The sequence below is a fragment of the Girardinichthys multiradiatus genome, chromosome 4 (genome assembly GCF_021462225.1).
Source record: "Girardinichthys multiradiatus isolate DD_20200921_A chromosome 4, DD_fGirMul_XY1, whole genome shotgun sequence".
NCBI classification, from domain to species: Eukaryota; Metazoa; Chordata; class Actinopteri; order Cyprinodontiformes; family Goodeidae; genus Girardinichthys; species Girardinichthys multiradiatus.
The window spans coordinates 50,149,863-50,177,101 of record NC_061797.1 but is presented as its reverse complement, the minus strand read 5'-3'; the positions used below and the strand labels follow the sequence as shown (position 1 = coordinate 50,177,101).

The window sequence follows — 27,239 nt, the reverse complement described above, 5'->3', positions numbered from 1 at the left end:
CTTTTTCTCTTACTGGAATTTAAAACCCATAAATTCTTCACCTCATTTATTCTTTTGTGTCACAAACTCCCTCATTGTCTGAACACTGTTAAAACACATGCTCCTGTATTACATATTTAGGCTCATTATATACACCGCCTATTTAACTGAAAATTGTCACCTTAACATCAAATGTGGATTGACCAGTGGCAGAAAATAGTTCTAGTTCCTGCTGGGTTAATACGCCCTGCCCCAGAAAGCTTTGGAAGCAATAAAAATTAAGGATGCACGATATATCAGCGTTTACATCAGTATCGGACAATCTTTGTCAATTTTTAACATATATCTGTATTGGTCCCATCAGTGAAACTGGGCCGATATTAACAACTGATGTTTATTTCCATTCTGTTTGTTTTTCTGGAGGGGCAAGAGAGGGTTGGTCATGTGGTGTTTGTTTGGTCATGTGACAGTGAAGAAGCACAGGATTGTGGGTGTTTAACTAAAGCAAAGAAGCAATGTCAGTGGTGTGGTCTTTATTAACTGTATCAAATAATATCAGAATCGGTTATTTACGGTGGCCAACATGTTCAAACGCACCACAAATGGCAAAAACGTGTTGCAAACACATGAATGATGCACACTCCAAAACACACTAACACAAAAAAACACTGCAACAGAAAAATGCTGCAAATGTCAAAACAGCAAATAGCAAAAACAACAGCCAGTAATAAAAAAGCTGCAAACTCTCTCTACAAAATGTACTGCACCAGATCATTAGGGGGAGTCCACCACCAATTCATATTAGACCAGAACCTCAGTAAAGACATTAACGGGATGCCCAGATGGGACTTGGAGGAAAGAAAAAAAAAGGTACGTTTTCCTTCGTGTCTTTTTTAATCAAGTGGTTGTAATGTTTTCCAATTTTATAGAACAGCACCATATTTACGTTGGTAATATGAGTGGTCGACTCCCTCTAGTGGTCTGGTGTACTTCTGTTTTGTGGAGCGAGTTTGTAGCTTTTTTCAATTGACTGTTGTTTTCGTATTTGCAGCATTTTTCTGTTGCATTGGTTCTTTGCGTTTGTGTCTTTTGGAGTTTGCATCAATTATGAATTATGGAATTGCCACTGTAGTTATCGGCCATAACACAATATTAATATCGGACATCAATAACAGCCCAAATTTTCCTATGACTTGCTGTATGTCCTACATGACTAGAACCTGAGTGCATGGTGAGGAGATGTATCCACCATCTGATTCTGGTGTATCCTACCCAGTAAACACTGGAAAACTGCAGAAAACCGCCTTTTAAGGACTGGAGTTTTACATCCCTGGTTGTGGTGGACGTCCATGTCTCAGTAGATCTGCAGTTGGTCCATCCTCTCGACCACAGCTCTGGGAGGTGTTCAGTGCTTGTTGTAGAGCCTAACCCTGCTTTAAACGTCTCTACAACTTTCTCCCTGATCTGTTTGCTGTGTTCCTTGGTCTTCATGATACTGTTTGTTCTCTAATGTTCTCTAAAGGACCGTTGAGGCCAGCAACAAAATAGCTGCAGTTGGACTCAGATTAAATTACACACAAGTGTACCTAATTACTAATCAATTGGTATTTCGATTTTCATTGGTAGAAGAAATAATCATGTTATTCTACCTTCTGATGGGGACATGCAAACCATGGATGAACAACACATGATGTTTTACACTGTATCCTAGTTTATTTACACAAACTAATACTAAAAAATAGTATTGCTGCTTCTGTCTAGTTTAAAATGGGAAAACTTATCATTAATGATCATCATGAGTGTGAGCACATCTATAAAATTAGGGGTTTTAGCAGTTTGCTACTCAGGAGCATACAGCTTTGTGCTAATACATTGTCATGTTGGAAATAAATCAGAAATGACCTTAGAAAAGGAACTGTTGCTGGGAAGGGTCATAAGGTCATCTCCAAACTATCTGTCCATCATTCTACAGAGAGAAAGATTATTCCCAAGTGGAAAACATCTCAGCTGCCAATCTTCCTAACAGTGGACGTCCCAGCAGGGACCATAATGCACAGAACCATGTCGGTGAGTGTGCAGAGATGCCTCAAACCAACTGTAAAGCACGGTGGTGGAGGAGGAATGACCTGGGCACCTTGCAGTCACTGAGTGGATCATGAACATCTTTGTATACCAAAATATTTTTAAGTCCATGTCAGTCCATCTGTCCTGCCGTAGAACGTTCAATTTGGCCCAAGCTGGGTCATCAACAGAACAGCTGTTCTACAGCTGATCTGCAGGAGATTAAAAAGGTAAGGATAAAGGTTTTGGCCCAGTCGAAGTCTGTGAGTTACTGTTGCTGAAGGAGGCTCTACAGACTGTTATCTTTGGGTGGACTTCTTTGGTTTAGACTCTGGTGTAGGGTGTTGAATCATGACATGCCGCAGTTACATCACCAGAGGTTGGATTTACTTGACTTTAAAACCTGCTGACAATCAGAAAGATGGTGTCAAATCTGTAAGATTCTGATCCGTCATAACATAAAAGCACAGTTTAAATCGAACATTGAGCTCTTTCAGGATCTCCCCACCCTACAGCTCCCATAAGCCCCTGCTTTCTTTCTTTGTTTCTGCCTTCAGTCATTCCTTCACCCACCCTTCACTCCCCCTCGCCTCACCCAGCCGGTGCCCACACACATGACAGCCGCTCTGTGGCTTTCCTTCCACTCCCACTTGACATGTCATTTTCCAGAATGCAGCACAGGGCCTCATGTGAGCCCTCAGCCCCGTTTGCTTTCTGTTCCTCACACCAACCACCCAACAGTGGCAGCTGTCAGTCACCTTTCTGGGCGTCATAGCAACCGCCTCCCAACTCGATGTGGTGAGAAATGTCCTCTGTGTCTTGACCGGCCGGAGCTGTTGGAAACCGTACAGTCAAACAGCAAAGGTTTGCTGTATGTGTTCAATATGACTCATAAATATTTCACTGTTAATATTCTCTGATGCTGTGATTTCGCCAGAGAGCGTTACGTACTGAGCTGCGTCGTCTCTCCTCCTTTCTGCCCAGAACTTCATTAAGAGATCACAGTTTGAAGAAATTCAGGGGTTATATTGCAAAGCAAACCCAATTACAGCACAGAGCAGATTTCCTCTGTGAGTTTGATGTGATTATGAAATTCACCTGATTTGATTTGATCCGACCATAAACTAATATGGGCACGGCACGCCTGTAAATGCACACATCGCTCAGAACACGGAAAACACAATTAACATAGACAGAGAGTTTGGAAATTATGTTCTTAGATTAAAAATTTTCTATCAGGCCATAACCAGAAGGAACAAGAAGAACTTTAATTTTTACCCTCACAAATTAAATTAAGTTTCATCAGCAGGGTGTGAACGCCCCACTTGGTGTGCAGTTTAGTTGAACTGTTATGAAACTGTCACGTTACGTGACAGACCGACACAAAGATAACTGTGACGAGGAAGGCAAAGGAGGCATGGTTTTCTACATTTTTTAGAAACATTAATGTGAAAAGTGTGTCTCCTTTTTTCTCTAATACTCATGAATAACATTCAGCGCAATCAGTTGCCTTCAGAAGTAATTTTATCCGAGTCCAGCTGTGTGTAATTTATTAGTTTAAATGCAGATGTTCTGTGAAGGCCTCAGAGGTTTGTTAGAGGACATTCGATTTTGGCTCAGCTGCAGACATACACACCATATGGAAATCTACCTAAACTGACAGGACAAGCAAGGAGAGCATTTATCAGAGAAGCAGCCAAGAGCTCCATGGTAACTCTGGAGGAGCTGCAGAGATTCACAGCTCTGGTGGCCGAATCTGCTAACGAGACAACTATTAGTCGTACACGCCACAAATCTGGCATTTATGAAAGATTGGCAAGAAGGGAGCCATTGTTGGAAGAAAGTCATAATAAGTCCCAAAAGACATGTAGGAGACACAGCAAACATGTGGAAAAAGGTTCTCTGATCAGAGGATGTTAAAGTTTTTAGTGAGAATGCAAAAGGTTAAAACCAGTGGAAAACCAACACTGCACATCCCCTTTAACGCCCCATCCTCGTGATGAAACACGGTGGTGGTAGCATCATGCTGTAGAAAATGGTGCTTCCACCAGTGGCAGGGGAACAGGGAATGTGTCCCTTTTGGCAATCCAACTTTGAGAGTGGCACAGAAATATAACCTGTCTGAACTGTCGCCCTGGCCAGACTTTTCAGTTTGATGAGCTCAGTTAGCTTTAGATGGATAGATAAATCCTGTCTGTGATCCAGCAGCAGGTCCAATTTTGATCCTTTAGTCGTGAAACAAAACCCAGTCTGTTAGTGTGAACAGCGAGAGTTTCAGAAATCTGTCATGAATGGGAAAGTCGTGCTTGTCCCCGAACTTAAGAGAAAATCCACAATAAATTCAAACTGGTGCACCTAAATTTCTTTTGCTGAAAATCTTTGCAGCTGGATGTTGTTTCTCTCCATTGGAGAAAACGTTTCCATTTAAATAAATCATTTAAAGACCAAAATAGTGTCGTTCATGATCACAATTAATGTATGTAAACCTCTTACTGTAACTGTAAATGTCGTTTGCAGCATGTCTCGTTAAGGGTAGATTAATTAACTGAATAACTGGCATCGGTTGGGTGCCTTGGGACCAAAGGTAAGTCTGGAAATGACTCCAGTTTTGGATAACTAGAGAAAAATAATTGATTGCTCTCAGTGAAATTAGTCACTGCCCTGAAATGAATAGGGAGTTTGGCATTTGACAGTGTTTATTAGTGTCTAATTATGAGAATGTTAAAGCTTGTTGGGACCATCCATTTTGGTCGCACATTATGACATGCGCAGCTCAACAGACGTCGCAGCTCTGACGTCACCAAGAGTGTAAAACCCAGAGGACATGAAGTTCCGGTGCCATTTCCCGCCTGTCGCAGGACAGCGTATAGGGGGCGCATACCTGGAGAAACAAGCTCGCAGGTGAACTTTTGCTCCACAAGGCCATTCCCAGAAGAGCTTGAAAGCTGGAAATCTGTCTGATATGAGAAGATCAGAGGATTTATTTGCCGATCGAAGACCGTGCCACACTCGGCGTAGGTAAAAACCCTACAGAGGTTCTATGTCCAAGGAGAAGAGTTTTCCTCCTTGTGTATGCAGTCGACTAATGGTTCATCTTTTCCCCTCCTGGACGGATGAGAAGATACCGGGTTTTTTTTCCTCTTTAATTCGATCACGGACGCGTGATCCCCCTCCCCTCCTTTTTCTTCAGACCTGATCCTCAACCGGTGGAGATAAGAAATCAACTTCAAAGTCATTTTGTTCTTTTCATATTAAACCAGATAGGTGCATTGAGAACAGGATGAAGCAGTTAAGGTGATGCAGGATCACCAGTAGTTAATCTCAGGTATTAACTTGTTGCTATACTGATGGAAGTGTTTTATGCTGAGCTGTGTTTTGATTTGCTGCTGCGTGGTTAATGATCCCAAATCAGCCAGGAGTTAGAAGTTGGACTTTAACAAGTTTTTCATTCAAGGCAGCTGTGGTCTGGGCCTCGCCGACCACTCTTTGTTCCAGTTTTATTGCTGGAAATTTTCCACTGAGTTCCTGCCTCAGAGTTTTATGACTCTTTGTTCAAGATTTGGGGCGATCAGCTGATAGTGGCTAAAGGGGCGTGGCCTCACAGTTTCATCAGCTGATCGCTGATCGAGACATCAACACCAGGAGGATTTATTTCCATTTAACCCAAATTACACATTTTATCCATAAACTGCTGGTTTGAGCTTCATAGACACTAAATGCGCATATTTATTTTTCTTTTATTATTATTGTTAGGTAGTCATTGTTATTCCTTTTGTGTAGAATAGTGCTTGTTAGTTAGGTGAAGGTTTTTGGACCAGAATAATGGTATATCAGGATTATTTGGCTTCAATAAATCTTCATCTATATAATTAAGAGAAGCGTTTGTGTTTATTTCGTGCAAGAGAGATTTATCTGTCAAAACAAGGTCAAAGTTCCTCCACCTTCGGTGAAGTGGTTGAATTAACAGTGACAGTTGGTGGTTTTGGTTAATAATTTGTAATTATTAAAGAGCTTTGAGCCCATGATCACAACACCAGAGGATATCTCTGATTTCTATTCGTAAGTGATGATTTTTGGTTAAGAAATTAATATTTTTCTAATTATTATTTTAAATTATGATTCTTGATGAATATTTATTAATCAATAATCATAATCCTTACAAGCTTCTTACAGAAGTTTCCAAATATTTCAGCTGACAGGCAAAGACAAAAAAACAAGGACACAATGATCACAGAAATATGTTTAACTATTTGTAACAATTAGTTTAAATAAAATTTGATTTCATGAGATCATCTGAAGGCCACAGACTAGTAAACCCATGTGACAGTACATCAGATTTACGTCAGAGATTTACTGAGGGTTTATACAAAACAAAAGGAGAATAAGTCCAGTTTGTTCTATTAAAATTTACTACAGCATCAGGTTTAGGTCTGGACTTTAACTAGGACATTGCTGCACCTTGATCCTTTTCTCTTTTAGTCATTCTGTTACAGATCTACTGCTGTGTTTGGATCATGGTTCTGTTGTTGTCCTAGCTTGGACCAAGCTTCAGTTGTCTGACAGATGGACACACATTTGACTCTAGAATCCTTTGGTCTACAGAGGAGTTCATGGTCCACTTAGTGACTGCATAGTGCCCGATCCTGTGGGTACAAAACAAGCCCAGATTACAAGCTCTCCACAGTAGTAGGCTTTGGTTCTGATTTTCTGCTTTCATACATGGTGCTGTGCTTTATGGCCAAACATCTCTACTATGGTCTCATCTGTCCAGAGGACATTGTTTCCAAGAGCTTGACCTTCATACAGATGAAGCTTTGCAAACCTGTTGCCATGTTGGTTTTGTCCTTTCCCTTCATTTTTTGACTGAAGCTGCAGGACGACAGTCGTCTACATGAAATGCTCTGAACACAGCACTGTGGGAAGTTAAACCTTCTGAGGTTTAGTTTGATGACTGCTAGGAGAATAAAAAGCTTTATCTTAAATCTCACATTGTCATTTTTGAAAAAGCAGCAACAAGCCTCATATATCCCATTTTTTCACATTTGCAGCCTGTGTAAAGACCCCTGCTCCATCTGCTGTTTGTTTTTCTCCTCAGAGCTGCTTCTGCTGACATCCTTTAATAACTGTTGACATAATACAACTGTCCGAAGCTAGATTCCTACAGGTCATGTGTGGGTCATGTTCTGGGATTACAGCAGGAACATGAGAATTACATAATCTCTGCAGCAGCAGAAGGGGGTTGTAATGTTTGCTGAAATAAACATTTTCTTTATTTTAGCCTCAGAAAAAGCTGGACTTTTGGTAAATTTTAAAAGTTTTGTCAAGGACCCAACGCATCTGGATTATGTGTGTCTGTAGTTTTCCCACCTGAAGTTGGAGTTTACTGACGTGATTTTCCAATTAATGAACAAATACTGCAGCAGTTTCTTAATTCTCTGTGATTTTGGCTCCTTAAAGGAGGAATCTTGTAAGTCTTTGGGCTTTAATGAGAAGAACTCCACAAGATGTCAGCTGAAAGCTTTCTTCTGTTAACGTATCTTTGTGGATCTTGAGAAGATTAAAGTTTTTTGGAGGCATTCTGTGGAGGCTGCTGTGGGACTGACAGGTTGTTTTTGCTCCATGTGTAACTAAAGTGAGATTTGGTGTCTGTGATTCCAACATTTAGCTGATCTTGTTCCCAGTGAAGGTTGGATTCCTGCAGGGGTGCTCCTGGTTTCTAGTCTCCTTTGTGGTTTTCATGGACCGGATCTCAGGCCAAAGTTGTTCGGAGGAGGGTGTCCTGTTGGTCTCACTGTGGCTTTTATCAGATGTTGGGGTTCTGCTGGATGGAAAATGAGATAAGAGGCTTCTAGCTTCATCTTGATGTGAATAAAGGTGGTAAAAGAATAATACAGTCAGGAAAAATATTAGTTTTTCCCAGTTTTAACCCATTTCCACAGTTTTAGTTCACATTGTAAAACATTGTGAAGCTAGCTGAGTTTAATGCACATACTGTAACCCAGAGTCCTACGGTCACCAGCTAGTCCAGTTTTAAAGAAGATTTTTGTTTTACTCTAAATATCATTACAGAACATCAGAACATATAAACATCAGGTGGTATGAAGATGATTTGAACTCTGTGATAAATAATAACTAATTAGGAAAAACAAACAAGAAGCAGGTCTTCCAGGAGTTGCCTCCTCTGCTGAGAAATATGAAAAATTAAACTGGGGAAGAGACAATTTTCTAATTGTGAATGTTTAGCAACCTGATTAATGCAGTCAGTGTCAAAAACAAGGAAAGCAGCCATGATGAATGATCTGATTTAAAAGCAGAGGGTGCAGGTGATGGCATCAGGAGCAATTGTGCTTTCATGCAGTTACCAGAGCATCTGACAGCTGCACAGATGACATGACGTGTGGGGGTGCCCCACATGCATGCACTGGTTCCAACAGGAGGCCGCTGGGATATCTGTACACCCCACTAACTGGCCACCTGCTGATTACAACCACTAGGTCTTCTGCAAACCTACAATGTGAACTCATGAGACTCCATCGGTTCCTCTGTGTCTGCTGAGCCTCACTCACTGTTATTAATCACTCTCGGAGGCTCCAGCAACTGCCTGTGACATTACTGCTCCACTTATGCCCTCTGGTGGCTGTTTTAGTCATATCAGCTCTTTGCAAATAAAATAATTTGCCTCCCCATCACTGACCTGCATGGGGAACTCAAATTGGACCATAAACTGGACCATTTGTCTTGGTGCTGAACTTTCTCTATAACTGTGTATTTGCTGCACTTCTCAGTTTGTTAGTTCTGTCCTTGCTTGCGACTTTGAGCAGCAGATGTCATTTGGCCAAGATCACTCTTAATCTCTCAGCTGGACCTTCAGGCTGACACCACAAGTAAACAATGGAAAACATAAAAGCCAACAAATATGAGTCTTCTTGCAGAACAGCAGCAGTGATGTACTCTGAATGAGGAAAGAAGGTTGTACTCAGCCGTCAACCTTCAAACTGAGCACTCATCACAGCTTTATATAATTTGCTGTGCTTCAGTACTACAGTATTGGCCTCTCGGTGGTACGCACGCTATTTCTAGCTGCTCGGAGTGCTCGGTTGCAGTTTTGTCCGTGGCTTTCCCTTGGAAAATGTGCAAGCAGTCTCAGTAGGTTCTGAATGGGGTTAGCTCTCCAAAGGCCTGCAAAGATGTGAGGAGGAGTGGAGTCTGCAGGACAAGGTGACCCACTTACTGGAAAAGTCCTTCAGTCCCTCCCTCCTGCACTCCATCTTCCTTTTATTCTCCTAGTTTTGCCTTCCTGTTGCCTCCTCTCCCTTCCATGTGTCTGTTTGAGCTCCTCTCTGTTCTCTGCACAATGGAACAGGAAAATCACCTTTAGGAGGTCTGCTCTGACCTCATTAAACAGCTTTTATAGTAAGGTGTTTGTTGGATTTTTTTTAAATTGGAAGATCATAAAGTGACACTTACATGAAGATTAGTTATGAAGATTAACCACTAAGTGGCGCTATATTACCATGCTATCCTCCTTGAACACATGTCTCAGCTCTGTACATGAATGAAGAAGTGTTTTATAAATGTTGAAGGCGTTTTTGTAATGTAATCCTCAATCCAAAGATCCATTAGCGGAAGTTCAGAATTTACCAGGTTGATATTTTTCAGCAGCTCTGTGGGTCAGAACCAGGCTATGGTCCGGTTGTCTGATCACAGACACATAGTTGCTGTTCTCTGTTCTCCATTTGTCATTGTGGTGATGAACTAAACAACCCACAGACTCACTCAGATTTCCTGTTTTTTAATCTTCTCTGGGCTTTTTTTGTGTGACTTGAAACATTTTGGGTTTCAGTGTTTCTCACACCTCATTGAAAGAAGTTTGAAGGTTGCAGTAAAGGCATAAGCTGCTACATTTAATAAAGTCTGGAAGTGATTCAACTGGTGGTGTTAATCACCACCTAATGGCAGACTCCACCTGCCTGATCAGTCATACACCTGATTGACAGTAAGAGACAGAAGTGTGGAGAAAACTAATGAAACCAAAGGTGACTGGAGCTGTGTTTTCAACTTGTGTCCTCTCCTCTGGACCTGAACAGAGTTGTGTTTTTAACTTCAATTCAATTCAGTTTATTTATATAGTGCCAATTCACAACACATGTCGTCTCAAGGTTCTTCACAACAGTCAGGTTCATACATTCCTATTAATCGTAACCATTGAACAGTTCAGTCAGATTCAGTTATTTATTTAAATTGGATAAAAAGTTTTTCTATCTAAGGAAACCCAGCAGGTTGCATCCAGTCAGTGACTTGCAGCATTCACTCCTCCTGGATGAGCATGTAGAGACAGTGGACAGTCACTGGTGTTGACTTTGCAGCAATCCCTCATACTGAGCATGCATGTAGTGACAGTGGAGAGGAAAAACTCCCTTTTAACAGGAAGAAACCTCCAGCAGAACCAGAACCAGGCTCAGTGTGAGCGGCCATCTGCCACGACCGACTGGGGGTTTGAGAGAACAGAGCAGAGACACAAAGAGAACAAAGAAGCACTGATCCAGGAGTACTTTCTATGGGAAGGAAAAGTAAATGTTAATGGATGTAGCTCCTTTAGTCGTTTCACCTAGAAAGAAAGAACAGATAAACTCTGAGCCAGTTTTCAAGGTTAGAGTCTGAAAGAGAGCACATAGAGTTAGTTACAGTAGAAGCTCAGTCAGTAGCCATGTCTAGGAGAGAGAAAGGGTTAAACACTGAAAGACAGGGCCAAGTGGATCATCTGTAGAAGGTGAGCATTAAGTTGTTGCCAGCAGAAGCTCGGACGATTCCCCTCTCCAGAAAGGTGTCACAAGTAGACACAGAGTCAGGCCAGGTGTAGCTTCTAGGAAGAGAAAAGAGAGAACATAAAGTTAAATGCTGAAATAATAGCAAATAATGCAGAATTAGCGAGTAGTATGAGAATGTAGCAAAGAGAGTGAAAGTGGTCATTATGTCCTCCAGCAGCCTAAGCCTATAGCAGCATAACTACAGAGATAGTTCAGGATAAACTAAGCCACTCTAACTATAAGCTTTATCAAAAAGGAAAGTTTTAAGCCTAGCCTTAAAAGTAGACAGGGTGTCTGCCTCACGGACTAAAACTGGGAGCTGGTTCCACAGGAGAGGAGCCTGATAACTAAAGGATCTGCCTCCCATTCTACTTCTAGAGACTCTAGGAACCACCAGTAAACCTGCAGTCTGAGAACGAAATGCTCTGTTAGGAACATATGGACCAATCAGATCTCTGATGTATGATGGAGCTAGATCATTAAGGGCTTTATATGTGAGGAGGAGAATTTTAAATTCTATTCTGGATTTAACAGGGAGCCAATGAAGGGAAGCTAAAATAGGAGAAATATGATCTCTCTTTTTAATTTTCATCAGAACTCTTGCTGCAGCATTTTGAATCAGCTGAAGGTTTTTAACTGCATTTTGTGGACATCCTGATAGTAAAGAATTACAATAGTCCAGCCTTGAAGTAACAAATGCATGGACTAGTTTTTCAGCGTCACTCCTGGACAGGATATTTCTAATTTTGGCAAAGTTCTGGAGGTGAAAGAAGGAAATCCTAGAAACCTGTTTAATATGGGATTTAAATGACATGTCCTGGTCAAAAATAACACCAAGGTTTTTTACTTTATTACCAGAGGTCAATTTAATGCCATCCAGGTTAAGTGATTGACTAAGCAGTTTCTTTTTTAAAGACTCCGGTCCAAAGACGACAACTTCTATCTTGTCTGAATTTAGAAGCAAAAAATTTAACGTCATCCAAGTTTTTATGTCTTCAAGACATGCTTGTAGTCTATCTAACTGGTTGGGTTCAACAGGATTCATGGATAAATAAAGCTGAGTATCATCAGCGTAACAGTGAAAATTCATCCTATGCTGCCTGACAATTTGACCTATTGGAAGCATATATATAGTAAAGAGAATTGGCCCAAGTACTGAACCCTGTGGTACTCCACAATTAACTCTGGAGTTTAAAGATGATTCATCATTTACATGAACAAACTGAAATCTGTCAGACAGATAAGATTTAAACCAGCCTAGCGCTGTTCCTCTGATCCCTACAGCATATTCCAGCCTTTCTAAGAGAATATTATGATCGACTGGATCAAAGTTGAAGGTTTAGATGAAGCTAATATTTCTGATAACTCAGGAAGCTTCACAGGATCAAAACAGTCCAAACACAAATCAGGTTCTGCAGTTATTTCCAATGTTGTCTCACTTGCTGAGGATGAAGTAATCATCTTCAGGAGTATGTCAAAGATTTTCTTTTTAATAGAATCAATTTTATTTAAGAAGAATCCCATAAAGTCATGACTGCTGAGAGCTAAGGGAATGGATGGCTCAACAGAGTTATGACTCTGTGTAAGTTTAGCAACTGTATTAAAGAGAAACCTAGGATTATTCTTGTTCTCTTCTATTAATGATGAGAAATAAGCTGTTCTAGCTTGGTGAAGTGTCTTTTTATACAACAGTAGGCTATTTTTCCAGATTAAGTAGGAATCCTCTAGGTGTGTAGAGTGCCATTTTCTCTCCGATTTTCTAACATTGTGTTTTAAAGTATGCAGCTCTGAATTAAACCAGGGAGCTAGCCTCCTATGAATAACTTGTGTCTTCTCCTCTGGTCCTGACCTGTTTTGTGCCTTTTATGCTTCCTCTTTCAGTCCCAGCAGTCACAGTGAGGCGGTCGGCCCCAGGAGAAAGCTGTACAGCGCCGTTCCAGGCAGACACTTTGTGGTGGTTCGTTCTTACACCACCCATGCTGAGGGAGAGATCAACTTGTACAAAGGAGACAGGGTCAAAGGTGAGTGATTGGCTCAACAGCAATTTAGTTTAACCTGCCCCAACACTGACAAAAAAGGTTTGAAAACAAAAGCTTATTTTCTAAATTTATATCCAGAAAAATATAAAATGTAGGTGTCCTGATTCAGTTATGCACATTTCTAACAAAGATTTTCTCATGAGAACATAAAGAGAAAACTTTAAGATAAGTATTTATAGGCTCTCCTTTGCTTTTCTTTCATTCTTTATCTTCCAGGAGATAAACTCACAAAACCTAAATTTGGTTCTTTAAAAAAAACTTTTCATGTGATGAGAGATAAAACATGTAGCTGTGGTCTTTCTGTGGGAACAGGGATATTATTTTGTTGTAATTCGTCTTTGGTATTTTAAGGGGCAAAACATTTGTGATCCAGTAAATTCTTGGCTGTTTCTGTTTTACACATCCCAGTTTAATGTCCTCCGTAGCCTGGAGATTTTGCAAACTTCAACCTGGACAACAGGAGTAATCTGTTCAGTTTCCAGACACAACTTTCAAACTGTAACTGATGCAGCATTTCAGAATATCTAGCAGGGGTAACATTTTAATATCTCAGAAAAATCACAACAAACTAAGTGTTGCAGCTTTTGTGGAACTGTGGAACTTCAGACTCTGGATCCAGAGGAAGTAAATGCTGTGACCTTAGGCAGATATTATTACTTTAAACCGTTCGTGTCTGAATGTTTTATTGTTTACATGCCCATTTCTGTTTCTATGCTGTGTGTATACAAATCATTGTTATAGGGGTAACTTTACTTGTGTTTTTGAATGCATCCCCATTCAAAGAATTCCCAGTTAATGTTTCATGATGGTAGAACATCAGTCTGAATGCCAACAGCAGCTCCTTCTCCCATTTCTCTTTGACCGAAGATGCGAGTAAAGGTGGAAGTCCAGCTAGACTTTGGTACAAAGTTATTTTGGGTTTGTGATAGAGTCTAACGGATAAAATAGAATATGCTGTTTACCTCTGCAGAGTTTGCAGGGATGTCCTGTTGTTTGGCACAAGCAAAATAAAATGTTTTCCAGTTGCACATTTCAGGAGACTGTAACTGCTGCTTTATTGGTCTAATTTCACAGTTCTTTGTCCCATCCTGGAGCTTCTCTTCCTAATACGTTCCTGAACCGCTTGAGCTGACTAACGATGTGTGATTGGTCGAATTTAAATGTTGTCTTTAAAAAGACATGAAATCCAGCTCATTTTAAACTAGGAGAAGCAGAAACTTCCAGAAATGTTCAAGATTACTGAGAAATGTTCCAGGGGAGAAAGTAGAAGTTAAAATACAATAGAACAAGAACCCTTGTTTTAAGTAGATGTGAAATGTTACTGGTGTAAAGTTATAAAAACTTGCAAAAATAAGTAACAAAATATTAAATGTGTGAACAAAGTGGTAAGAAGTTGTTGAAAATGTGTTAAGATAGGAGTGTTCATATGTTTTTTTAATGCCAGTTAAAAGAAACTCTGAAGACTTCATAAAGAGCAGAGAACACCGTGAATAAGAGATTAACCTCTCCAGCGCTTCTCTTCACCTTGGAAATATTATCTTATCTAGAAAAAGTTCCAGTAAGACCTGGTTATACTGAGCCAAAGGATGAAGATTTTCCATCCATGCATTAAGATTTAAAAAGATGGACGTCAGTCAGCTTTTTCAGCTCTATTTAAATTCTTTATGCCAGATTAACCTTTAACCTTTAAAGACCTGGAGTCTTGACTCTGAATCTCATATTTCTGTTAGAGGGGAAGAGTAGGATCAGAGTAATGAAGTTAATGTGAGGAAAACATGGACTATTCATTATCCCTTAAATATGTTTTCTGTTTAATTATTCTCACCTGAAAGCTACTTTCATTTGGAGTATTTTATTTGAACTGTTAGTTTTCCCTGCATGAATTGATTACCCATTAAAAAAACTGCAATGGGTTTTAAACTTAAGAACTGGGTTTTATAAACTGCGTAAAAAGAAACAAAACCTCCAGCTGCACTCAATCATGATTACTAACCAGAAATAAACGGGCCTTGTTCTGAAAACATCTAGTCCTGATCTGGAGTCATTTTCCATAATCTGTAAACCGTTTTATTCACTGAGAGAGTTTTCCTCGTTTATAATAATTGGCTCATATTTTCCACCTCATGGCTGCACTTCTGCTGCTGAAAAACATCTTGCTGATCTGATTACAGACCTGGAGAAAAAATACACAGACTCTTTCATCATAATACTGGGAGATTTTAACAGAACAAACCTCTCCAATGAACTCCCCAAATACAGACAGCATATTAAGTGTCCCACCAGAGATAAAAACACACTGGACCATTGTTACACAGCTTTAAAGGACTCATATCATGCTGTTACCAGGGCTGCTCTGGGTTTTTCAGATCATTATCTAATCCATCTCATCCCAACCTACAGACAGAGACTAAGAGCTTCCAAACCCAAGGTTCACACTGTTAAGAAGTGGACTGAGGAATCAAAGCAGATGCTACAGGCCTGCTTTAAATGCACAGACTGGACTGTTTTTGAAACTTCAGCCACTGACTTAAACCAACTAACTGATGTGGTGACATCATACATCAGTTTCTGTGAGGACATGTGTGTGCAGACCAAGACTTTCTGCACCTTTGGGAATAACAAGCCATGGTTTACTCCACACCTCAGGAATCTGCGCAGGGAAAAGGAAGAAGCTCACACCAGTGGAGATTGGGCGCGGTACAGGCGGACCAGGAACAGACTAACAAAGGAGATCAAAGCCGCTAAGAGAAGCTACAGTGAGAAGCTGAAGAACAACCTTTCTACTGGTGACACTTCAGCTGTATGGACTGGTCTGAGAAACCTGACTGCCTACAGGAGCCCCCCCACCCATCCTGAACAGAGTCGTCTCCTGGCCAACCGTCTGAATGGCTTCTATTGCAGACATGACAAGAAACCATTCACACCTCAAATCATCTCCTCCACATCCCATTCAGGAACAAGTTCTTCCCACAAAGCTACCAACCCCCTACCTTCAGATCCTCTGCCTGCACTAAAGATCTCCGAGGAAGATGTAAACAGGCTCTTTCAGCGCATGAAAACAAAGAAAGCTGGAGGACCTGATAAAGTCTCCCCATCATGCCTGAAAGCCTGTGCAAATCTACTCGCTCCGATCTTCACAAGGATCTTCAACAAATCACTGGAGAAATGTGAGGTCCCCTCCTGCCTCAAACGATCCACCATCATCTCGGTTCCCAAGAAACCCACCATCGTAGGATTAAATGACTACAGGCCTGTAGCCCTGACGTCTGTGGTCATGAAATCCTTTGAGCTTCTGGTGTTGAAGCACCTGAAAGACATCACAGGCCCCCTGCTGGACCCCCTGCAGTTTGCTTACCGAGCAAACAGGTCGGCAGATGATGCTGTTAACTTAGGTCTACACTTCATCCTGCAACACCTCGACCACCCAGGGACGTACGCCAGGATCCTGTTTGTAGACTTCAGCTCGGCCTTCAACACCATCATACCAGACATCCTTCACCAGAAGCTCACCCAGCTCAACGTCCCAGCCTCCACCTGTCAGTGCATCAACAGCTTCCTGACGGACCGACAGCAGCAGGTGAGACTGGGGAGCATCTTCTCCCGATCCAGATCAATAAGTACTGGTGCCCCCCAGGGGTGTGTTCTATCCCCACTCCTCTTCTCTCTGTACACAAATGACTGCACCTCATCGGACTCGTCCGTGAAACTCCTTAAGTTTGCAGACGACACCACTGTCATTGGACTGATCCAGGATGGTGATGAGTCTGCATACAGACAGCAGGTGGATTGGCTGGTCCACTGGTGTTGTCAGAACTACCTTGAACTCAACCCACTCAAGGCTGTGGAAATGGTGGTGGACTTTCGGAGAACATCACCCCCATACACCCCCCTCACCATCCTCAACAACACTGTATCGGTCGTGGACCACTTCAGGTTCTTAGGAACCACCATCTCTGAGGACCTGAGATGGTCTTCACACATAGACACTGTTCAGAAGAAGGCCCAGCAGAGACTGTACTTCCTGAGGCAACTCAAGACGTTCAACCTTCCACAGGAGCTGTTGGTCATCTTCTATACTGCCATCATTCAGTCTGTCCTGTCTTCATCCATCTCAGTGTGGTTTGGATCATCCACCAAACAGGACAGGTCCAGACTGCAACGAATAATCAGGACTGCAGAGAGAATAATCAGGGCTGACCTTCCCTCCATCCAGGACTTATACAGGTCAAGGGTCAGGAAAAGAGCTGCTAAAATCTCTGCAGACCCCACACACCCTGCACATAAACTGTTTAGAGTTTTACCTTCAGCTGGCGCTACAGAGCACTGTTCACTAAAACCAGCCGCCACAGAGACAGTTTCTTCCCCCAGGCTGTTTCTCTGATGAACATTTAATAGAGTACAAAACAACAGCATACAGATGTTGCAAATGTACCTTTTTATTATATATGTGTATATTGTAAATTTGTTTATTCTGTAATACAAAAACAAAACCAAAGAGCAAAGTGTACCGGAGTCAAATTCCTTGTTTGTATGTATGAACATGTCTGAAGTCAATTTAAGCTTCTATCTGGAACTGCTAGCTTAGGTAAATTATTCATAAGATGTGTTGTGTTGAACGTTCCTCCAGTTACCTAAACTCAAAAGATCTTCTGCAGCATGGTAAATATTATTATCAGTTTAGTCTCTGGGGGCCTTTCATCAGATCTCATATCAGATTTTTCAAAGAATTTCAATCATTTTGTTCTCACATGTTCTAGATCTTTGCTTTCTTATTCTGAAGTTGGCTGTTTAAATGAAGTATTTAATCTGTTGATAAAACTGTCTTTTTTCCTCACCCTTTCTCCCCCATCACCTCCCTGCTGCTCTACGTTCCAGTTCTGAGCATCGGAGAGGGAGGGTTCTGGGAGGGCAGCGCCCGCGGCCAGGTGGGCTGGTTCCCGGCCGACTGCGTGGAGGAGATCCCTGCCAAGGCCACTGAGGAGAGAACCTGTGAGTACCATCACCTGAGGCTGCAGGCGGGTTGGAGGGGACGGTCCAGCTGTGTTGGTTACAGGATGTATGACTCAGACGGGGTGGGTTAAGGTTAGAACACCAGCTGAACTTAAAAGTGTGTTCACTAATGAGCTTAAAGTATTCATGAGTCCTTAAAAATTTAAACTGGAAATGAAAAAGATCAGGCATGGCATAACATTATGACCACCTTTCTGTTGCCATGTTGGTCCCACCTTCACTGTGAAACAGTCCTGACCCGTTGGTGCATGAACTCCACTAAACCCTGGAAGCCGTGCTGTGGTATCTGGCACCAAGATGCTGTTAGCAGATGCTTTAAGTCCTTGAAGTTGTGAGGTGGGCCTCCATGAATTGGACCTATTCCTACAGATGCTCGATTTCATTGAGATCTGGGAAATTGGGAGGCCAAATAAAAACACCAAGCTTTTTATTGTTCTCCTGAAGCCATTCCTGAAAGAGGTTTGCTTCATGGCAAGGAGCTTTGTCTTGTTAACTGAGGCCACTGTCTTCAGGAAATATTATTTCCATGAACAGGTTTACGTGGCCGTACCTGGTGGAAGTAACATTTACATGGTTGACAGAACCCAGTATTTTCCATCAGGACATTGCCCAATGGCCACCTTCTTCCATTGCTTTGTGGTCCAAATCAAGTGCTCATGTCTCCATTGTTAGTTGTTTCGGCAGAAGACAACAACTGAGTCTCTTCACTGGACTGCAGTTTGGTGTTTTTGTAACGTTTCCTTAAAATCGTTTGTACAAACGTGTGTTTCTTAGAAAGATTTATTTCCCTGTGTGCCAAAGCTTGATTTATCCACACAGAACTCATTCATGGACATTAACTACCAAACCAAACATCTTAATGACTCTAATTGGATCCCATGAAAACAGTTTTGTGTGTGACGGCACGTGGCTTGTGCTTCAGCTGCATGTGTGTCTTTCCCTCTATCTCCTTGTCTTCCCATCTCTTCCCATCTCCCTCAGGCTGCCGTGTGCTGAGCTTAGCGCTACATTGCCCTGCTAACTCAGCTGTGCTTTTATTTCCTATGGGTGGAAGCTAATGAACATATCACGCCATGCTCCAACCCCATAACATTTTTCTTCGTCCAGACATTCACTCATTCACATGTGCCTTGCATTGAGGTGAACGTGCAGATGTTTGGGACATCTACCATCTCTCTGTCCCCCTCTCTTACTGATTTTCATCTTCTGCTAATCTGTTTTCTTCCTTTGTTTAAGTTTTAAGATTAGAATAGAGTGCAGCATTGTAGAGTCAGCTCCAAACATCCATCAGCTCTCTTGGTCCAACTCTGTTCCTGGGAGAACGGAGGAGGGGAACTCTTGTTCTTCTGTTCTTCCATCACTCTGTCTGTTTGCCTTCGTCTGTGTGGCTCACTTTAAAGTTTAACCCATGGCCATTGGCGCGGGAAAACCTCCCTCACACCGCACCGTGTCCAAACTGCCTCCAGGGTTGCCTGGAAAGAAAAGCCTGTTAGAAAATGGGAGCACAGTATGGCGTCCTGCAAAGAGCCATTCAGAGGCGGCTTTGGTCGGATCAGCTGTGTGTGTGTGTGTGTGTGTGTGTGTGTGTGTGTGTGTGTGTGTGTGTGTGTGTGTGTGTGTGTGTACTGCTGTAGGAAGCGGACAGCTGCTTATTTAGTTATTATTAAAGAGAAAATCTGAATCAGACCAACAATCGTTCTGATGAAATGACCTGCAGTCATCCTTCATTTTTATCTTTTGCTAAATCAGCACCAGCTGTTTCACGGCTACGTTTTGGCACACACACACACACACACACACACACACACACACACACACACATATCACCCTCCACACTCTTAGATTCCCCTGGTAAAAAACAAATGTGTGAAAAGCCTTAAAATAGATTCATCTTTTATTGCAGCAGCATAATCAGACACTGAAAATCCATCACTTCCATGTTCCTGCTTCCAGGGGCCAATTTCTCTTAGCCACTGTTCAACATGGGAAACATAACAGAACATGCTATTCAGTTATGGCATATCATGATTAGTTAGGAAATGGCAAATGCTAAATAGCTACTGACCAAAGTGTATCCATATCTACAATCAGAGCAAATATTAAAAAGTTTAAACCAACAGGAACCCATCTCCAAAGATCAATGTTATTGTATGTTATCAGATGAGCACGTTTGTTGTCAAACCTCATCCTCATCCTCATGTCCAGCCATGTTAGCTTCGGATGATCCAAGAAAACCAACTGATTGCTGAAGAAATATTTTAACAGGGAGTCGTGTACTTATTCATTACCCACATAATTACTTATTCATAAAGAGTGCAAAATGAGGTCCCTTTGTGCGCTCTGCCTGTAGCGGTGAGGAGTTAACAGGGTATTAGTGAGAGCTGGATGCTTTGGAGACGGTGGCGCTAACCAAAAAGATTTTCATGTTTTTAACATTAATGTTTGCAGTTTCGATCATCCTCCATGTATCAGCGAAGCTTCTTCCCACCCAGACTCACAGAAATTTACACATGGTGATTTAACTTAAATGCGTTTAGCTTCTAATCCCTCTAATTCAATAGATGTGATGCAGGCGGATTATGGCCCGCTTACACATGCTCTGGTTTGGACCCTCTGCAGGATTCAGAGGTTTGTGGATGTGGAAACAGGAAACAACAGCAGATTTACATTCATTAGTTTATCTATTTGATTCTCTTACAATTCGAGCACCCACCGTTGGGCATTTTCTCCTCACTACAACTCATTGGAGTGCAGTTTGACATCCGTAGTGAAGTTGTCTTCTATCAAACAACCTGGAGAACAGTCAGATTTTCTCTCTGGGCCCTTTTATGTGCAGATTGGATTGAAGTTGTTGTCTTTTTTTATTTTCTTCCAAAGATAATTCCTAAGTATTATAGTGATCCAGCTGCACGAAGGTTGATTGAAACCAGAAGAAGAGAGAATATTTCTCCAGTTTGAAATAAACTTAAGTTGTTTGCATTGTTTGTACCAGATGAATAGTTTTGAACATCTGAGATTATCTTTAATTAAACCCAAAGCAGGAACAAATCCACTACAGAAACAAACAAAGATCCCAGTTCAGACTGGGAAAGTACTTTCAGCTAATGTTTCATTGTTTTTGGAGCAAAATCATCTTCCTTTAACATCCATCATCCCTGAGATCAACTTGCATCAGGTTTACCCAGCATCATGTGAGGTTTTTAAGGCATTCTGGCACAAGCAAAACATTTTAAATCCACTCTGTATCAGCAGGATTAGGATCCGGGCTTTCGAGGCATTCCTTTGAGAGATTGCTGGAACCATCAATTTTTTTTATGTTTGTCTTCATCATGAATTTTTGGATAGTTTTTCATTTTCCTAAATTACCTTCTCTCTCTGCAGTGAACGCTATATATTTGACATGCATTGGCACAGATATCTCAAAGTTTATATGTGACGTCACTTGAGCCAGATCCAGAGTTTAGGTCTTGTTACAGTGCCCAGGTAACACATTTCTAAATCAGGTGATCCGAAGCCCGTTCCTGCAGACTGTTCTCTCTTAGTCTCTGCTTCCTGACACTTCCTGTCTACAATGTTTTACAAAATGAACATTTTTCCAGCTTTGATGAATGCTCCATTCAAATTCAAAAACATCTGTTTTGCCTGAGAATAACCTTTTTACGCTGACGTTGGCGTCTACCTTGGCTTTGTGTTCTCACAACGCCCTAAAGTCCACAACAACGCTCCTAGTTTTCTTTTGATTGGTCTTTAACTGACTTCAGACTTATCATTTAAAGGTGAACTTCTGACAGGAGAATAATGACTGTTATCAAAATAAGTTGCACATGTGGAAACATAACACGGCATGCTCAAAACGAGCCAGCTACCATTGTAGTTGAGACCTTGGTTAATCTCTTGATTGTCCTGGAATGATTCAAACGTTTATTTTACTTCTGTAATGTTTGTGACATTTAGTAGCATTTTTACCAGACTTTCTGAGGATTGTGCTGCTTGTGTTTATGTGGATATTTGTCCTTCCTTTGGGATAAATGAGCTATAAATGCTTCTCTGAACTTTTTTCTACTCAAGCTCAGTACAGCGAGCATGTATTGTACTTGTTGGCAAATTGCAATATAAATTCATCTTCAATGTCCAAACCTGGTTCACACAGCATGGTTTACATATTAATTTAAGTGACGGAAAATTAATGCATCAAAAAAGTTAAAAACGTTGTGAAGGAAGCCAACAGGGTTATAGTATTACACAAAAAAGTATTTAATATTTATTAAATATTTTAAAGAATAACAGAAGCATATGCATCCAAAATAATTATTTTATATTAAAAACTTTACAAAAGTAAACGTTTAATAATGAGTGGGAATCAGTCTTTGGCTCAGGTGGAGGAGTTTAAGTTGTTGGTGTCTTTTGCACAGATAATAACAGAATGAATCAGGAAATGGACCGCTTAAAGATCTGTCTGCAGAAATGTTGGTGCTGCTTCAATCCGACATGTTGAAGAAGGAGCTGAGCCATAATCCAAGGCTCTTGATATGCATGTCCTTCAGTGATCTGACCCTCACCCACGATCTAAAACACGATTGGCCAAATGATTCTTCTCCATTGGGGAGCCAGACTCAGCCTTAGAGATATGTTGAAGAGCGGCCATTTCTCCTCATCAAAGGAGGCAGTGGAGGTAGTTCGCAGTTCTGATCTGTATATTTTCTGGGTACCTCGTTTGGAGGTTTTACAGGATTTTACCTCTGGAAGGAGACCCCAGGACAGACCCAGAACGTGCTGAAGGGATCATACTTCCCTTCTGGCCTGGGATACCCCAGAATGAGCTGGAGAGTGGGATGTGGAGAGGGATGTCTAGGTTTCCCTCTTGGAGCGGTTGCACCTGCAACCAGAACTAATAATGCTCAAACCATGCTGTGGCAAACATCTCCATTTCATACCTGAAAAATCTGTATACAAAGCAACCAAAACTACGATAGCACAAAGGTTCAGTGACCAGCACCGAACATGGGAAACACTCTGTTCCCATGTTTGCTTTCTAAACTAAATCACTTCAGTACCAGATCCCTGCAACTAAAAGATTAGAATGTTTTATTTTTTTTTAAATACCTTTGTACAAAAGGAATCACATAATCTAAATAAAACCCAAAGTAACAAAGTTATTCTGCATACTGTAGTTCTGTTACAGATGTGCAACATGCCACTGAAGATCCAGCTGCAGCCAGTCCCACTTTCCCTCACGCTGAGACTAAGATGAGACTGAAATAGGCAAAAAACAAGGGTTAAAACAGGCCTGGAAGGAACCCAGAGCAGAATCAGTTACTGCTCACACACACACACACACACAGCTGACAGGACGGTGATACAACCACAGACGGAGCAGGCGCACATGTTTTCACACAAATATGAGTACTCTGTGTTCTGATGAGACACATGGCTGCTGCATCCCTATTGATCTGTGACCATAGAAACCAGCTGGTCGTTGCTATGGACTGTGGTGATGCTGGGAACGTCAGATTCCCAATCAGCGATATTAAATTCTGTAAAACAGAACGTTAAAGCTTGTAATCCTCTTTTCTTTTATCTGACTGATCTATAACATCCAGCCGCATCGTCCTGCGATCTGATGGGAAGTGGCGAGGAGGAGAAACGCCTTACTGCAAAGATGACCTAAACTGGATCAGATCAGCTGCAGTCTCTGGGAAATTGTGACAGCTGGTGTGAGAGAATAAGTGAAAGGACGAAGATGAGGGGAGGAGATGATGCTTAATCTGACAAATACATGAGAACAAGACCAAAGGGGCTAGAGGGTCGCAGGGTGTCATGTGTATTTAAACTCGCCTCCCTTTTTCTTCTGTTTGCAAATACATCATATCATAGAAGTGTTGAAAGTTAATATTTAACAGGCAGAATAACAGATAAAGAGAAAAAAAAACAGCAGGAAGCCTTATCATCTTCTTTCACATGCTGTCTTTAGGGGGCGTTACCGAAAATCATCTGCCTCTAAGTGTGCCTTGCATCCTCCACCTCAGGGACTGAACCATGTTTCAGGGGCTCCCTTTGGTCCTCGTGTTGTTTTTCTCTTAATGTGATGTAGAAATGTGTAAATTAATCTTCAGATCTGGCTTTGCAGCCACCTAGATACAGCCACTAGATAAAGACATCGCCACACTTTGTCACGGTTTCAGCATGAGAAGCTGCCAGGTGCAATTCACGAGTAGCAGCTGTGCCTCCAAAAGCATTGCAATAGGTGTGATAGGGTCAATAGGTCAGAGTGGCCAGCCCTGCTGACCGATCCCCACATACAGAGCATACATGTGGATACGCTGGCACCACATCATGCAGGACCTTTCACAGCTCATCCTGCTCAATGTGGTGGACCAGAAGTAACTCCAAGACCTTGCAAAGACCATCCATGTTCTGACACCGTCTTCACCCAGCAAGAAGTTTATGAAACATTTTTAATTTATTGTTGTTTCGTATTTAAAACTGGGATCTCTGTAATCAGAATGTTGGTGTAGCGATGGATGGATGGATGTGGATGGATGGATGGATGGATGGATGAATGAGATGGATGGATGGATGGATGGATGGATGGATGTGGATGGATGGATGGATGGATGAATGGATGGATGGATGTGGATGGATGGATGGATGGATGTGGATGGATGGATGGATGTGGATGGATGGATGGATGGATGGATGGATGGATGGATGGATGGATGGATGGATGGATGGATGGATGGATGGATGGATGGATTTATTTTCTATGGTAAACCTTTATGTATAAAATATTTACTGTGCTAAAATCAACTATTAATTAAATGTTCATACTTGGATGTTCTGGAAGAAAATGTATTAATTGTTCATCTTTGATTTTAGAAATGTAAACTTAAAGAGTCTACACATTTGTCATTGAGGGGATAGATTTTTGATGCTGTTTTTTCTCTTCAGGCCCGGTCCACCTCAAACCATCAGAACCTTTTAGTTCTGTTTGATGTTCTTGATGAATGGCTTGTAAGGGCTTGTGTGTTGTTGCTTACTGTTTATTGCAGATGTTTAAAGTTATTCAGAAACATGTTTTCCATAAAAAGGAAGCAGCTTATAGATAGCATCAACAGAACTGTGGGTACTGATGTGATTCTGCTTGCATTTTTGGCAGATTCGCGAGCCGATCGGGCCGACAGACGGAAGCTCTTCCGACATTATACTGTAGGCTCGTACGACAGCTTTGACGCCTCGAGGTGAGACTCACCAACACACTTGTCTTCCTGTATGTCTAAACTCTTTCATCATTTAATGACCGTTTTGTTTTATCTCCTGCTGGGTTAATTGAATTTCTCTTTCCTCCTGTTTCTCAGAAAAGGGAAAATTCTTTGCAAATGCAGGATGTGACCGAGTCGTCTCAGCTTCTATAAGTGAATAGTTTTGTCTAATTGTACCTGACGTTGAATCCCGAGGTTCCTTCATTCATCTTCTTACGAGTTATTTTGTTGAGGTCTCCTCTCCTCTGCTGTCACATCCACTTTAATTTGAGCTTTAGCAGGAATGAAGATAGATGTGTTCTCCTTTGGTTCGTTGAAGAAGGGGAAATCAAGTTGAATCCAGACTCAACTTTGAACTAATTTTGTTTAGAAGACTCAGTCACTTTGGTGAATCTCCTCAGCGAATTAATGGAGTGAGTGGAAGGTTCTGATCCAGTCACTAAGAACCCTGACGTCTTTCTATGTCAGCAACAACCTTTAAAGTTGTAAGGAACTCCAGCTGATTGCTTCGGGTCACTCATTTTGCAGCAGTCCCTCCTGGGCAAGCATGTGGCGACAGTGGAACCATTTGGAACCATTTTGTTTAAACAGGAAGAATTCTCCAGCAGAACCAAGACAGGTCTCAGTTTGAGTGGCTATCAGCAAAGAGCGGCTCTGGGTTCAGAGGACAGGAAGGAGATTTTAGGGAAACAAAACATAGGCACTGAGCCAGGCGTACTTTTTATTGGCGGAAAAAACACAAAGAGGTTTCAGTGTTTGCTGTAAGTTTGATCGAAATGCCTTCCTGTAGCCAGGTTTACAATGCATTGTGGGATGGCTGGGTATCTTTTTCTAAAAGCATAAAGTTCCATGAAACTTTCAAAATATCTTCTCAAAAATATTCAGTATTCTTCTCATAGTTTTGCCTGAATGGTACCGAGAAACACTAATGAAACGATTACATCCTCCATGTTTTCTACCAGCTCAGATTCCTGTATTTATATCTGGTTCTCCCAGCCCAGATCCATCTAACCAATTAACTAACTGAATGTTCTCCCCTGGTTGGTAGTGACAGGTTCTGGTTCACTTGGAATTTTCTGTGTGAAAAGAAACCGAACCTCCGGAAGAAGTTACAGAGAGCGCCTTTAAATTCCAGTTCTAGTAACTTTACACAGTTTGACAGACAGGAAATAGATGACTGCAAGAAGGTGTTCCCCCCAAAACTAAGTGTCAGTTTTATCTAAACCCATAACCATTATGGAGTCATTTTATTATTTAGATTTATTTCTAAAGTTTAAAATGACTTTTAAACTCATGAAAAAACTTGAATAATTTAGATGATGTGTTAAATGTTGTGACAAACACTGTGACGTTTCCTCCTTGCTCTTCTGGATAACCTTTAGCAGGACTCTGAGCTGGAAGATGTTAGTGCACCAAATATTTAATGAGGGTCAAGGTGAAGCATGTCTGCCATGGATCACACCGCAGGGATGAAGCTGCTCGGCCAAATGTGAAACGTGACGTAGACTCAAGGTTCTGTGATGTTCCATGTCCAAAAGTTACAGTTCTTTTCTCTTTGGAGCAAAAGGAGCAAACATCCATAATCGTGGTTATTTTCCTTGTCCCCAAAGACTGAGATGTTGCTCAAGTTTTTTTTTTCTTTTTATGGATGCTGTTGTTCTTCCATCTAGTCTTACTTTACTCTTTAAAAATGTATGTGTGTTTTAGCTGCCGGTGGGGGCCATTGAGTGGTGCTCGAGGAAGGAGGAATTTATCATCTTCTGTGTGTATGTGGGCAGGCAGCAGGTCGCACACAGATGAAATCGGAGCTGCAGCTAGACCCAATCTATCAACAGCAGCACAATTATCCTATCTATAAGGACAAGAACGTTAGGACACAGACGGTAGTGAAGACACTTTAAGCTGGATTGGCTCCTGTTGTTATTACACATTTTCCCACCTTTAATGTGACGTTTTGTCCAATTCAACTGCGGTCCACGTTTTGGTCCAATTTCTGGATCCTGGGTTCTTTGGTAGACATCTGAAGGCTATGGGTCCAAATTGACCTTCCTGGCTGAAAATAAACAATGCCACAGCATGATGGT

General features: G+C 41.5%; 1 protein-coding gene across 1 annotated transcript in view; it reads left to right on the top strand.

Moving 5' to 3' along the window:
- Nucleotides 1-27,239, top strand: part of LOC124866761 (SH3 and multiple ankyrin repeat domains protein 2-like) — a 317,419-nt gene that overhangs the window by 222,043 nt on the left and 68,137 nt on the right. The window contains exons 14-16 of the mRNA XM_047362701.1: nucleotides 12,729-12,868; nucleotides 17,762-17,875; nucleotides 25,053-25,134. Of these exons, the coding sequence (XP_047218657.1) occupies nucleotides 12,729-12,868; nucleotides 17,762-17,875; nucleotides 25,053-25,134 (336 nt within the window). The remainder of the gene's footprint in view (nucleotides 1-12,728; nucleotides 12,869-17,761; nucleotides 17,876-25,052; nucleotides 25,135-27,239) is intronic.